We start from the raw sequence: 16158 nt of genomic DNA, 5'->3' as shown, positions 1-16158 counted from the left end.
CCTTGGGATATCTCCTGATGCAGTCATTGTTATGTTTTTTTTCTATTAAGTTTGAAAATCTTTTGTCTTTCTGCTTTGAAGTTTACCCTTACTTAACAAATTCTGCAAAATCTTTTTTTAAATGTAGAATGAAATGATAATGAAATATACCAAAATGCTGAAACACTGTTATCGTTTTAGGAGTAAAGCAGAATAATAATTTCAAGATATTTTAATTTTATAATTAAGACCAGTATTATTGGTCCTTTAAATATATTCAACAATGTTTTTTTGTTTTTTTTTTTTTGTTTGTTTGTTGTTGTAAATAAAATCTTTACTTACTTTGTGTCCGAAAAGTCAGTTAAACTATTCTGGTATCAACAAAACAGGAGACATGTATGTTACCGGAATAAATTATAAAGTGTTTACGACAGCCTCTTGCTCCTTAGACTGGGAGAGTACTATACACTCTCATTTCAAACTGCTCTGGACATATGAGTTCTATGTGCCTGCACAAATCCTCCCTGACTTCAGCTAGCTTTTTTAATTTTACCTCTTGGATATTCCTAATATTAGCAAGAGAAGGCCTATAAAATTTGCCTAGCTTTTGTTAAAACTCAGAACAAAACAATGAAATACATGGATAATACAAGGATTAAAAATCTTTTAAACATGAATATAAATATACGTACATAATTAGTTACAGTACCTTTTGTTTTTGGATTGGTGATAGTATTAAGGACTGGTCACTGGAATTCAATTTCATCACATGTGTCTGCAAAGAATTAGATCTCTATTAAAGAATGAATATAACTAGTAAAGAAGGGTTGCATAATGACATCGTATCAACATTTTCAAAAAACTTTTTCATTGGAGAACGTTAGACTTTTTCAAGCCTCATGCTTGCCAATTAAATTGCTAGTTAAATGAAAGCTACAGTTTCTGTAAAGGAACTCAAATCTTCACACTATTTCAAAGGAAATATGCAGTATAACATTTTAAAAGGTTTCTGTGTATCCTTACCAGTCTCATTCAGTAAGGAAAATAGGTAAATGATTGTCTAGAGATTAGGTTTCTAAATGTTATATGCACTTAGTCTATTGCTTTTATTTAGCTGATAACTTTTGAGTCAAAAAACACTTTAAAAATCCCTGAGCTAGAGATTAAACTACTGATTTTAAACTTAGTATTCATTGATTTCTCATTGTGTTGTCACTAGATGATACACATCTAACCAGTAAACACCTTCATACATGTTAAAAATGCTAAAGCACCCCAACAAGTAGAGGAAAATTTGATTAACAGAAACTTATACCTACTTCTATATGCTAATTACATTCTTGCAGACATCAGAAAGGCAGGACTTCTTTGGAGCATACATTTAGTAAAGAAGTTTATTTAATTAAAAAATTAATAAACTCACAGATTCTTATGTTCAGACAATTATTAATATTATGTGGTCTGCAGATTTTCACTACCTGAAGGTTAGTGCTTTGTTTCTGTTCTCATATATATAAGCATATTGTATCAACTGGCACTTCCTCTTTAAAACAGTTGCCAAATTAATTATTTCTCTAGTGAAGGAAAGGGATCAGGTAATTTGCCTTTTCAGGTCATCTGGTTCTTGGCTGAAAGGACAGTGAGTTGCTCGTCTGAAGATCAGAGGAGGCAAAAGGAGATCTGAACATGAGAAATGACTAGACAGCACCATCTTCCACCGTAACTGTTAATTTTCCAGCTACCAACAGTCTAGGGGACAATCAGACTTCTTCAGAAAAAGGACTCCTGAGAAAATGCTGGATCTTCCAGTTGAGCCCAGGAAAAAAACAAAGCAACCTTGTAGTGAGAAACTGTAATCTGAGTAAGTTTTATTTTAAATTTACAACTGCTATTTCAATTATGACATTACTAGTAAGTTAAAACCTGAAGAAGAGGTGCTATTTGATTATACAGGGAATGCACACAGCTTTTGAGAAGTGTGAGAAGCACGAAGCACAACACCATCATGGCATATGACCATTGTAATACTATTGCACAGCCAGGCTGAGAAAAAATCTGTATGATTACTCAAACTCATCTATTTTACACACACTTCTTCATTTACTTCTTACAAAGAGAGATAGTGGTAAGCAGCTTGTATGTCTATATTGGAGACTACGGAGACTGAAAACTACATACCTTCTCTTACTGCCCACAAGCACATTTTAGATCCGCTTCCCACCCCGTGTGAAGTTGTGGCTACAAATAGAACACTTCACTACCTTAGCATCCCAGCCTTCAGCTTAACATCCAGTTTGATTCCACAGCCTTGAAAGAACATGTTCAAAGGAACACTATAGCAGAAGTTTTCATTGGAATCTGATGCCTTTATGTCTCAGCAAGAAAAACATAAAAGGCAAGGCAATGAAGAATACTACTAGGTGGGCAAGAATAGTGAGATTCTTGTCATCCTTCCCCATATATTATAAATGAGTAGAAAATACTTTCTGCAGCTGTTAGCTAACTGCTTATGCTTTAACCACCGTATTCTTTTTCAAGACAGTGAGCATGGATAGTTCTGGTTTCTGACTCCCAGAACTTACATCATCAACATGCCATTAAAGGCTTTTTCTGCTCAAACACTTTTCAACAATACCTATGTTCCCACAGTTTAGAAAAATTTAAACAACTATGCTGTAACAGCTTTCATTTAAATTCCTGAAGATCAATATTTTTTTTATATATTTTGACAAGTTTGCCTGACAGATGTTTTTCAAATTTACTGTTTCATTCTGATAAGTTTTGAAACTGACTCATAATGGATACAAAAATAAAAAGAGGAAAGAAGTTTACCATATAAAGTGTGCAATGTTATGTCTCAGTAAATTAATGAAAGCCATGTTGTCCATCACATCTGAAAACAATTTTTTCTTGTAAATGAAAATGAAGTTTTCTAAGTGTTATGTTGTATGCACAGATTGTTAAATTACTAAGTACTTGTTAAGTACAAACAACTAATCATTCGTAAAATGTGCAATCCCCCCAGTACAACTGTCAAGATATCTTGAGCTGAGTCCACAGTGATTTGCACATTTGTTTACATTCCATTGAAGGAAAACAAAAGCTCTCTTTCTGCTGCACTGGGTAAGGCTGGGACATGCCCTACCTGCTGAGAGAAGAAAATGTTTTGGGAGATGCACATGTGATAAGGTGAACAGTTTTTAAATAAGAAAAACATGTGGGAACATGCTTGCGGATTACCACATAATCAAACTGTCTCCATTTTGGTCTTCCCTTTAATATGATCCACCTATACTAAAAAAGCTCTTTGAGGAACAGACAGATCTGTTTCTTTTCCTGCAGTTCTCTGTCTGGGAAATCATCAAGAGGAAGAAGTTCAGAGATAAGAGATCACTATGGGGTATCCAATGCTCTTCTCCTTTTCTTTCTGATATCCAGAGCTGAAGTGTTGGGAGGGGTTGTGGTTGTGCTTCAGTGTCATAATACAACATCACTTGGAAAATGAAAATAAATGTTTTCATTGCATAATGATGACATTAAATGCATGCTCACTTAATAGTATGTTATTACTTCTTCATGTCACATATGAAGTTCTGGGCTACACAATAGTTCTGCACTAGAACTTGAAGCAGGACTTATTTGTGTTGTTGTCCCCCTGCACAAAAGCAATCGACTCACAGATTCATTAGTGAAATATATTACCATATTTAGGATGTCAGTTGTATCTCCAAGGTTTCTGTCTTTATTTTCATTATCTGAATCTTCTGCAGAGCCTTCACTAGGTTCATCTTTTTGATGATTCTTTTCTTCAAGGTAAACAAATATCATTTGAGTAAGTGATATATATCAAGCAGTACAGCCTACTCTTGTAAAAGAGAGACTACCGATCTTTTACTGACATTGGGCTGAAGTTCTGAGATTCCTCATCTTCCCAACCTAAGACACAGCAGAAAAACTTCCACCTCATTTTCATCAGTATTAACATTAATGGTAGCTCAAAGATCTAGCCTCAGTGCACTGCCAATCTCTGGCCATTTTTACAGGCTTTCAAAGGGTAAATGTTACGTGGGACAAAGCTTTCTTTTTGGATAATCTTTCAATAATAGTGTAGCAATTAGAGTAAATTATCTGCAGTCATATTATCTACATAGCACATTACCTGTGTAGAGGATGGAGAGTGAGTTTAGTAACTCCAACACAGCATAATGAAAATGTTCCTACATTTTCAGGTTCATTAGGTGTATGACTAGTTTCTTATGGCACAAAACCCTAGGTTTTAGACCTCAAAAGACTCTAAATGCACTTCAAATTTCACTGCAATGCTTTCCTGGAACCACTATGGACATGCTAGCAACTCTACTAATAATCATTTTAATTCTAGCAGAATTAATTACTGTCAAATTGGATTTGACTGTCCGATCAATCTGAACTAACTTTTACATGAAACGCTGCATTCTGCACTCTTCAGCATTCCTTCTTCCAGGAAATCACACACCCCGAGGAACTCAGATAATTCCAGTACGGCTCTAGAGAACCTCTGCACAAGTCTAGCACAGTATCAATCACTGTTATCCAGGTTTTGGCATTAGCTAGGATATTCCAAATCCTTATTATCTTAGACAACAGAAAATGAACAGCACTTTTCATTTCCAATGGAGGAAGAAAGCTCCTGTATGAATTAGTATACCTCTTTTCTTATCCAAGGTCTCCGTTAAACCTTCCTGAGTCTTTAGTATGTTTCCTAATCACTTTTTCTCTGTAATTCTTTTTCATCATGACAACAGAGAAAGTGGTTACTGATCTTTTTATAAAGCTGTATTTCTATAAGCTTGTATTTCTATAAGCACAGGAACCACAATCTGAGCATTGTTTTTCTTTTACTCACCCCTTCTCTAAATCTTTATGCACATTTTCCAAACATGAACCAAGTTTGAGGCCATTTCTTCTACATATTTCTCAACTTCTGTCTGTATTCTGCCAAACACTCATTAGTTAAGGCTGAACTGGAGCCTTCTTTTGTGTTCAAACTGAGCATTCATTTACGAATGATGAAGAACAAACTACGTAATTCTCAGAAAAGAGTAGCAAAATGTGGTGACAATTCACCTTTTTCATGGTGTCTCTCCTCCACAGGCACAGCTTTACGATGACTTGTTGCAGAAAAACAGAGTGGGCTGGTGTTGCTAGACACAGGCAATGAAGATTTTAAGAAGTGTTCTCCCAGTGGAGGCAGAGTTCGTGCCATTCGAATCAACTGTTCTGGTGACCTTTCCTTTAGAAGATTAAAAGAACATATATTGAGAAAATCCTGACGATAAGGGTACAAACATTAAACATAAGTAACCTCCCATACATAAGAATGGTGTTTTCCTTCATTTGATGATACAGCGTTGTAACTTTGTTATACAAGTATAAACTTGATTTCTTGAACGTATTGATTATTTGTAGTCCTAAAAATTGGAGAGCTGTACAATGGGATATTTTAGATGGTTTCTACACAATAATCTCAAGTAGTCTTAAAATATAAACAAAGAAGAAAACAAAATTTGATTTTTATTTAAAATAAAAATACTTGTTTCTCAATTGCATTGAGGTATAGGATCCACAGCATCACTACAATTTTACAAAATAAAGGAAAACCATTCTTTTGTGTTTTTGTGAGGGAGCTAGATTTCAGACAGGACAGTAAGACGACCATCTCACTGTGCTGCTCAAGGAAATCACGTGGAATACGTAGCTGGAAATAAAGGAGAAGAAACACTGTTGAAAGTAGCAAGTAGCAAGTAGCAACAGTATCTTAAGATTATTTTAAGACAATTGTGAGAGATTCTCTTTGAAAACGTATAAACTATAAACTTGCTCCAAGGACTCAGAGGGAACATCAAAAGGAGTCATATTCTTGCTTATTTAATTGTATTTCTAAGATATTTTGAAAAATGCAAAGAAACAGAATATGTATTTTAGAAATAAAAAAATACAAGCCCAATTTGAGTGTTTTTCATACACGTAAACAAGTAAAATCTGGCCAATAGTTATCTTTTTACCTACATCAATTTTGGGAAGAGGGTGGATATTCATTCTTCTTTTTATACATTAAAATTAAACATATATTTGAATGAGATATATTTGTCTGCTGAGTATATGCTGTTACTTCAGTTTAAAAAGTGACTGTTTCCCACAAAAAGTATGGCAACTCCCAACAGCTCTCAATTTACCCTCTCTCGACGTCGCATTCGTGCTGATGTTAGTTGTAAGGTGTTTGTTACTAGTGACTCTCCACTCATGTTAGAGATAGTAGCAATCAAACGGCTCTCATATAAATCTTCTAAGAGTATTTCTTCAGATTCTTTAGGTCTCGGAGTAGCAAAAACAAGCATGTGACAACCACCACAAGCCACCTACAGCACCAAAACAAAGTTCTGATTATTTCCTTTGCAAGCATCAACACAAGGATCTCATTTTCTTATAATCATCCCCAGGGACTTAGATCATAAGAAAACCAAAACAAAAGTAAGAGATACTAAGTTACTTCAAATCTAGTTGCTACTGACTTTAGTTAAATAAAAGTACATAATTATGATTATTAATGAGTAATGATCTATGTTCATTTTTCCTCACTAACACACAATATATTTGTATTCAACAACACATTAGATAAGGCTAAGAAACTACTGATACAGAAGAAAACAAAAATATTTCCACTGATTTTGAAAGGACCGTTGCTTATTATTTTAAAGGACTATTTATGCTATTTATTTTAAAGGACTGTTGCAAATTATTTTCAGTGAGCCAAATGTAGGCAACAGATAACTACAGTAATATACAGGCAGGCATTTTATTACAATATCCACAAAATGTAATGCAAAGTCCTACAACCTCCAATAGACAAGGTATTGTTATTGGAAGACCAGAGGTTTCCCTTTAGAAAAGTTTAAAACCTTTACTTCTGATAAAACTTTTTAAACTCTATGTCCTGTAAACAAACAGAACTGTAAACCATGTACTTAAGTCTCAAATTTTGCTCAACCTCGAGTGATGTTTGCATTTCTGATGTTGGCAATTCTGTTATGTTTATTTCTTAAAAACCCCAGGAAATATATAAAAATAATGCTCTTAAAAGAAAAGAGTACTTCTCTTTTCTCATCCCATATGGATAGCAAAAAAAAATAAAATAAAAATCTGAAGATTTTACAAATATCCCACTGTACAAATAATCATTAAAATGAAATAGATATTTAAATAGATATCATTCTGGTGTTTTCAGAGAAGATTTGGCGCCCCCCCCCCCCCCCCCAGCCCCCCCGCCCCAACTGCCAAAAAAGCAAAAAGAAACAAGTATTTTCTTTTATAGGCTACTACCGGCTTTACAGACTAAAACACTATAGCCCAATGCTACTGAATAAAATCCCCCAAAACAGCCTATATGTGTAGTCCAAAGAAACACATTCTAAACTAAATGTATAGTGTGATAAGCAAAACCAATGTCCTTTTTGTGTTTCCCTTTGTGTTTTCATGGAATCACAGAATGGTTAGGGTTGGAAGGGACCTCAGGAGTTAACCTGCTTCAACGCCTTGCTCAAACAAGGGCCACCTAGAGCAGGTTGCCCAGGGCCACGTCCTACAGCTCTTAAGGATCTCCAAGGTGGGAGACCCCACAGCTCTCTGGGCAGCCTGTGCCAGGGCTCCTCACCCGCACAGCACAGAAGTGCTGCCTGGTGCTCAGACAGAGCCTACTATACTCCAGTTTGTGCCCACTGCCTCTTATCCTGGCACTAGGCACCACTGAAAACAGCCTGGCTCCGTTCTCTTCACATCCTCCCTCCAGGTATTTATAGCCATTGATAAGATTATTCCTGAGCCTTCTCTTATCTAGGCTATCTACTAATTAAATGTTGCAGGAAAAAATCATTCTATAATGAGATTTCAGCTCTCATTAATAACATTTCATAAGAATCTAAACATCTTGATGTTTGAGAAGCATGACAAAAAGTTTTACCAAAAGGACTGTGAAACTCAAAAAATTGGAACACAGAGCGGGATCAAACTGATTCGCAAAATTCTCTTCTCCAAGGCCTAACTTGCCGTGTCGCCCATCTCCAAAAGTAAACATGAGGCCATTCTCTGTATGTGGAAAAAAAAAGATGTTGTTAACAACAAAGATTCAACAGAAAAACAGGACAAAACCATTACAAACAAAGTAACAGGCCATGCAAGTAAGGAATATTTCTCTCCCCAAAGCAAAAACTGAACAATTATTTTTAGATTCTCGACAGATGAATATGATCTAAAAGTACGTATTTTTTCAGACAAAGGACTGGCTAAGATTACAGTTAGTCTAGACATTTGGGGAAAAAATGAAACAATGGGATTGAAACTGTATAGCAAAAAAAAAAAAAAAGGCTTCTAAACAAGCATACTTGTTAGTAATTCATGATTGTGAGGTTACAATTCTCCAGGAGATATTGTATACACAACTATGCATGGTTGTGAATCTAAAATTCCTAATATTGAATCTGAATTTGTCACCAACTCCTTAACCTTTAGAACCAGTAAGTTTGCAATGTCTTCTTCTACTACTCATTTTATAACAAAAGCTTTAACAGCACAGAGAAGCTACAAGTGCATTTCTGAATTTTTCACATACATACCTGCTATTACAGCAGTGTGATTTTCCCCACATGTAACGTTATGTATTTTACGCCTCCTCAAGTGTTCCACAGACTTTGGTACTGAAGTTTCAAAAGTAAGAGTGCCATGTCCCAGCTGCCCATACTGTCCAAGTCCAAAAGTATATACATCTGTCTCTGAAAATGTACAGGCAAAGTTAACAAAAAATATGCTGCTACAGGAAATTCTTTACTCAGAGGGTGGTGAGGCCCTGGCACAGGCTGCCCAGAGAAGCTGTGGGTGCCCCATCCCTGGAGGTGCTCAAGGCCAGGCTGGATGGGGCTTTGGGCAACCTGGTCTGGTGGGAGGTGTCGCTGCCCATGGCAGGGGGGTGGAACCAGGTGGTCTTTAAGGTTCCTTCCAAACCAACCCATTCTGTGATTCTATGATATATTATAACCTGCTTTCTATTAGCCAAATGAAAGCCAAATGACATCAGCATCAAAAAGCACTGTTTCATCAATTAAAAAAATACCCTTTAATTAAATTTATCAGTTAATAACAAAATAAAATAGAAAAGAGGCAACAATATGCAGAATATAATTTTGAATGGTTCAGTATTTAATATTTCTAACATAACTGCAAATAATCCACAGACCACATGTACACAAAATATTAGCCAGTGCAAAATGTTATGGGAGTTTATGCACCACAATTATCTCAAGACCACAATGTTTAGTGCATTTTCAAGTACAATAGCCTAATCTTAATTTCTGGTTACCTACATATACACTGTATGACCCCAAATGTAATAGAATAGACCTCTTTAAAACACAACTGATATGTGTGGAAGAAGATCCTGGAACAATAACAGAAGAGGTTTCAGTATTGTCTTTGGCTACCGAATCAACCCTGCATTAAATATAGAGAACATTATAACTGTGTTATCTTGTTACAGAATAATAATCTTTCCACATTTATATTTTTTCCATTTAATGGACTGTCTGTGCCAGGAAAAAAAGTGTGATGTTCTCCAAGACAATAAAGATTGTTGGTGTGTCAATCCCTTGCACTCCATCACAACAGGAGATGACTGTGAAGCTTAGAAATCTTGATGAGGTGATGCATGAAAAGAGAAATTCAGAGACTATGTATTTTTGGGAAGACATTTTCTTGGAATTTTACTTCCTGGGTGGTTTTGCTTGTTTGTTTGTTTGTATTTAGTTGTTTGTTTTGTTTTGTTGTTGTTGTTTTTCTGCATGTAGGCAACAAAGGAAAAGCTAGAAAAATAGTAATTGAAACTTGTAAAAACAATGAAAATCTGTGAAGGATTGGGAAGGACAAAAAAAAAATCCTACGTCAAGCAAAAAGAACTGGGACTTGGGAGCAATATATCCTTACATCATGATTATGAACACAGTGCAGAGCACGCCTGCTCTTGCCACATGGATGCCATCCCACCAAAAACCTTAGCATCTTCAAGAACAAGGCAGGTATAGGCATTTACATCTGAATGTGTAAAAAAAAGAATCGAAGGAGAATCCTTCCTTTTTGAGCACTTCTTTGAGTCAAGGACAGAAGGTCACTGGAATAGCCAAGTAAGTGTCAGTGCCACAAAAGTAATTTATTCTGTGCAACTGTTTTGCTGCTGCTCTTGGACCAGCAACGAACCACAGAAATATTAAAAACAAATTATGTTACCATTCACTCCAAACTAATCTTTCACTACCTTCAAGGAAAGAGAAAGCAGACAATGGACCAGATTTGATACTACCACCATAGTAGCACACTTACCGCTTTATACAGAACTTCAATTTCAAAGGAACCATGATGAAATACTGTAACACTAAATATGGAAATTTTCTTTTTAGAAAACAGTTTGCCCTTTCTGACCCTTTCAAAATTGTTCCACATAAAGATGTCACGAATTTACATCATAAAAAAAAAAAAAAGGTCTCTCACTATTTTAGATTGGAGATGCAAAATACTCAGTAAAGTCATTTTTCTACTAAATGTAATAGTAAAGCTCCCTCTACTGGAAATTTCAGTGCAAGAAAGCACTGAACATCTTTGGGGATCTTTAAAAAAAATCTGAATTTTTCTGTGACATTTTGACTTTCTGGATAAGAATCACTAAATGATTCCTGAAAGATACCTCACTCTAAGTGAACTGAAGAAGTCTTACCTTCGTTTTAGGAAATGGCTTTTTCAGGATGGCTGATTCCATAAATCCTACTTAAAAGTATGCCATTTGACTTTCTTCTTTGAAAAACAGAAGATCTTGTAATTTTCAAAATATACATCTCTATCTGATTCACATAATAATTTTGAGTGAAGGTGGAGTTTTTTCATATTATCTTTAATCTTGGGTTGCAATATGCAACGCCTTTTTCATAAAACAGGCGAGACCTCTAAAGGCATTTGTGTTTAGAGATGTTAACTTCAAAAGTACAGGATACTATTTTCTTCCCCCATTGCTACTGACAATGAGGAGAAGAGATCAATCCAAAACCAGTTTGGAGTACCTTCATAAGAAGAATGAATTTCTCTTCTACCTCCAAATACCACAGGCACCTAAATTTAGCTCCTCCTAAAATTTGCTTATTAGTCATTTATCAAGGTACAGAAAGACAAAAACCTTGCACCATTCTTAAATGATTCATCTTTTGTGCATAAGCGAGGCCTAACCTCAGTAATAATTCCACTTAGCAGAAATGGGGATCAACAGAAGTCTGTGGCAAAGCAATCTCACAGACTTGGTGAGAAAATGACAGAGCTAACTCCATTCTGAACTTGAATTTGCAAACAAAATTGCTGACAACATGAATACAAAAGGGGATACAGCCCCATGGTTGCTGACTTCTTACTGTCGTCAGTCCCAACAATGATATGATTAGATGAAACACCACCAAAAGGGCAGATGTCACTTCCCCATTCTTCTCTCTTGCTTGCACTGTATCCTCTGTCCACCTGGCTACACAGTAAGACAGCTCAGCTCAGTAAGCCAGGTTGTTGCTTTTTTGCTTTTTAACTCATGTGGTTTCCTGTGGAATGGTCAAGACAGTACCAGAGTGGAATAAGTGGAGAGGAAAGACACACGGCCGCAACAGCATGCAGGGAGCACCTTTTCCTCCAGTGCTTTAGTGAAGCATGAGGATGGCTCAGCTGTGTTAACAGCACGCAGGGGAAAGAGCCCAAGTCCTGTCTTGGCCTCTTGGGTACTGGGATTGCTTCTCCTTTACTTCCTGTATTTCCTATTTTGGAAGAACAGGGATATTTCCCACTGTGTTCAAAAGGACACCAACCACCTCTACAAGCTTCTTCTGGAGTACATAACAGCTCTCCAATCTCAATGACAGTTGTCTCTATAAATATAATAGTCCTAGACAAAAAATGTATAGTTTTCAGATATTTTTTTTAACACGCGCTATTTGCTGAAAGAACTGACGGAGTTCCAAGAGTCCCCAAGATCCGTGCATTCTTTGCTACATATTTAAGGCTACATACAAAGTTAAAAACCTGCAGAAGAATAACAGAAACAGTTATGCTCACAGAATCTCCATATGTCTTCATTTCCCTTGAACATTATTACTACTACTCTGTCAATAGGCTATTCAGTCTTACTATAGCTTTATTTTTGAACAGCTTACGCAGAAAAATGTTACTGTAAAAATCAGCTGTTGACATAATACTCAGTTTTACCACAGCTCATAATTGGATTTGGAGATTTCAGTATCAATAGTATGCAGACTTAAGAATTGTTTGAAAAATCTAGATAATCCTATACAGTTTGAACAGTCTCTCAGTTCTGTCATAAAAAGGTATAGCTTTTTCATCCTCCTCATTCTCTTTCAAAAGGGTATCTTGACTTCCTTTTCTTTTTAAAAGACCTTGAAACAGAAGATAAAAAATCCATCAATTTACATGCTAACACACTAATGTGTTGTATTATAATGTCGAGTTACCCTTTCTCCAAGAACTGCTTTACTTCTTTCCATTGAAGAGATATCTTTGCTTTCCCTCCCTTCAGAGAATAAAAGGAGGTAATATATCCTTTTATAGAGAGGATTATTCCCAGAGGATCTGTCATCATTTGAAAAAAAAAAAGATACTGAGGCCACTCGCAATCATCTGTTTCTTCTCCAACTTCTAGATTCACAAGTTGCTTTCATGCTACTTTTTAAAAGGCTTTATTGAAAAAGTACACAACTCGGGATTGTTGTGCTCTCGTTTCTTTTGAAGGTGATGGTACCAACAGCTTTCATTTTTGGTAGAAAGCTTTTGAAAGAATCATGGATAACAGTTTTTTTAGTCTGAATGAAAGAAATCACCTGAAATGAGGATATGATCTTCATGAACTGGCTGCTAAGACTGTTATGAAATGAGTAAGTTTGTGCTGCTACAAAGAGAGAAAACTTTTGCAGCAACTGAATTTTAACTGTTCTTCTATTTATTCTCTAGAACGAATGCAAATATTAAAGGAAGAAGTAGCAGTAAGAGTTGTAGAGAAGATGGTTTCCAATCCCATATTCAAAATCTCTAAAACCTTGTATATTTAAAAAGTGTTTGTGTTTTTTTTTTCATTTTCTTTTCCTTTTTTCCCCCTTATTACTGTTATCAATTAATAGTGATATTTAATTTTTTTTTCTCCAAAAAAAAAAGTTTCCCATTTTGGAATTTCAGACCACAAAATTAATTATTTTCCATTCTAGATTCTACCATTTACTCCAATACATTGCTGGAGAGATTCCAAACAGCAGTTTGATTTAATAACCCAGATAACAATGGTTCTCACCATGCAAAATTACCAATAGAGTAGATAAGACAGTCATAAGAAAGAAATCAAATGAAGTGCTTTGGAATAGACTAATTATGCATGAGAGTCAGGAAGAAACTTCTCTCATACTCAATAAGATAACTGGATTATGCTTTCTTCTAATTTGATGATCCCTAAGTAGAACTGATGACAAGAAACGAACAAAGATGTACAACAGTTTCTCCCTATGACATTTGCTCCTATCTTATTCCTATGTTAAATGAGATAGATGAAACAGAAGAATATACAATAACCAGACACTCACTCCTTATTGTTTAAGACTGAAATGACACACCCTGAAAAACTGGAAAGACCCTGGTAAGATGAAAACTGTATCAGCATACATGGTGTTACTAAAGCCAAACAGTACCCATTTGTACGTGACATGAAATTCAGGATTTCTTCAAAACTGTACTAGTTTAGGAATTTACAAATTTAAGAAACTAATCTTAAAAGAGATACAAATGTTTCTCAGGCTCTTTAAGCTATATCCCTCTTCAGAATTTTGAATTTGTGGTCACACCACTTCATCTCAGGATGCAACATACGCTCCAGTATGTATTCCAAGTTGACTTTATGGTGTAAAGCCTAAAATGCACGTATGCTACACTCACTTTTTAAATGATTACAGTGGCCCAATATAGCTTGTTTCCCAAATACTTTTCACAAGTTTGAGTCAGAAAAATTTCTGTATGTCAACACCACTGACAATGCACCCTTCACTTGAGATATTTCTATTAACTTTACTCTTTTGTTCAAAGTGTCTGAGGCAGAATTTCATAGCTGTAGCCTATTTAATGATAGAATCATAGGTCTATAGAATACCCTGAACTGGAAGGGCGCAACAAGGATGATCAAGCCCAACTCGTGGCTCCACAAAGGACTACCTAAAATCAAACTGTATGCCTGAAAGCGTTGTTGAAATGCTTCTTGAACTCCAGTAGGCTCAGTGCCATGACCAAATAGAGCCTGCACCAGTTCCCAATCACCCTGTCATTGAAGAACCTTTCCCTACCACCCACCCTCACCCTCCCCTGTCCCAGCCCCATGCCGTTCCCTCGGGTCCTGTCGCTGTCCCCAGAGAGCAGAGCTCAGCGCCTGCCCCTCCGCTCCCCTCATGAGGGAGCTGCAGGCCACCATGAGGTCTCCCCTGGGCCTGCTCTGCTCTGGGCTGAACAAACCAAAGGACCTCAGCTGCTCCTCATACATCCTGCCCTCTAGACCATCATTTTCGTAGTCCTCCTTTGGACACTAATAGTTTTATATCCTTTTTATACCGTGGTGCCCCAAACTGCACACAGTGCTTAAGGTGAGGTCGAACCAGCACAGAGGAGACCAGGACAATCCTTTCCCTCGACCAGCTAGTAGTGCTGTGCCTGATGCACCCCAGGGGATGGTTGGCCCTCCTGCCTGTCAGGACACACTGTTGACTTGTATTCAACTTGCCGTCAACCAGAACCCCCAGATCCCTTTCCACAGGGCTGTGCTCCAGCCTCTCATCACCCAGTCTGTACCTCAACCCAGGTGCAGAATCCTGTTCTTGGTCTTGTTAAATTTCATACAGTTGGTGATTGCCCTGCCCTCTCACTTGTCAAAATCTCTCCGCAAGGCCCCTCTACTCTCCCCTGTTGAGGTAGCCAACACCTAATTTAGTATCATCTGCAAAATTACTTAGCATGTTTAGTATTACTTATTTGAGTCCCGTGTCTGAATGATTAATAAAAACACTGAAGAGAACTGCCCCTAAAACGGAGTATTTGGGAACCCCACTAGTGACTGTCTGCCCCCATTTAAATGTAACCTCAGTTATTATAGGCCTTTGAGTTCCAACTGTCAGCCAATTGTTCGCCCACCGTATTATATGCTTGTCTAGCTGTATGCTGGGTGTTTTGTCCACAAGGCCCCTCACTACAAGAAAGACATCAAGGCCCTGGAATGTGTCCAGAGAAGGGCTACGAAACTGGTGGGGGGCCTGGAGCACAAGTCCTGTGAGGAGTGGCTGGGGAAACTGTTTTTTTCTTTAGACTGGAGAAAAGGAGGCCCAGGGGAGACCTTACTGCTCTCTCCAACTACCCGAAAGGACATTGTGGGGAGCTGGGGGTTGTCCTCTTCTTGCAAATAACTAGAGTTAGAACAAGAGGAAATGGCCTCAAGTTGCATCACACAAAGTTTAGGTTGGAAATCAGAAGACATTTCTTCTCAGAAAGAGTAGTCAGGCATTGGAATGGGTTGCCCAGGGAAGTGGTAGAGTCACTATCCCTAGGGGTGTTTAAGGAAAGGCTGGACCTGGTGCTTAGGGATTTGGTTTAGTGGATGATACTAGTGGTATTGGTGGAAGGGTATGGTTGGACCAGACGATCTTGGAGATCTTTTCCGACCTTAACGATTCTATAAGGATACTGTGAGAGACAGTATTGAAAGCTTTGCTAAAATCTAAACAAGATTATATCAGCTGGCTTCCCTTGGTCAACTAGGTGGGTAACCTTGTCATAAAATGAAATTGATTTAGTTAAACAGGACTTTCCCCTTGTGAACCTGTGTTGGCTATGACCAATGACTGTCCTGTCATTCAATTGTTTTTCAGTAACTCCCAGAATAATCTCCTCCATAACATTACTAGGCACTGAATAATAATTGCTGAATTACATTTAAAATCTTCTATCTGACCTTTCACTCTTATTACAGCAACTATCAATCTTTAGGCATTTTTGTCAGAGGATATTGTTTTCTTCTTCTCTTGACCCAACTGGAAGTAC

General features: G+C 37.0%; 1 protein-coding gene across 1 annotated transcript in view; it reads right to left on the bottom strand.

Annotated features, from left to right (window-relative positions):
* Positions 1-16158, bottom strand: part of RPGR (retinitis pigmentosa GTPase regulator) — a 47795-nt gene that overhangs the window by 3417 nt on the left and 28220 nt on the right. The window contains exons 8-13 of the mRNA XM_066980282.1: positions 8628-8783; positions 7976-8100; positions 6195-6377; positions 5086-5251; positions 3682-3785; positions 689-754 (exon numbers count right to left, since the gene is read on the bottom strand). Coding sequence (XP_066836383.1) covers positions 689-754; positions 3682-3785; positions 5086-5251; positions 6195-6377; positions 7976-8100; positions 8628-8783 — 800 coding nt within the window. The remainder of the gene's footprint in view (positions 1-688; positions 755-3681; positions 3786-5085; positions 5252-6194; positions 6378-7975; positions 8101-8627; positions 8784-16158) is intronic.

This window comes from Anser cygnoides, chromosome 1 (assembly GCF_040182565.1).
Source record: "Anser cygnoides isolate HZ-2024a breed goose chromosome 1, Taihu_goose_T2T_genome, whole genome shotgun sequence".
NCBI lineage: Eukaryota > Metazoa > Chordata > Aves > Anseriformes > Anatidae > Anser > Anser cygnoides.
This window is presented reverse-complemented; position numbering and strand designations above follow the sequence as displayed.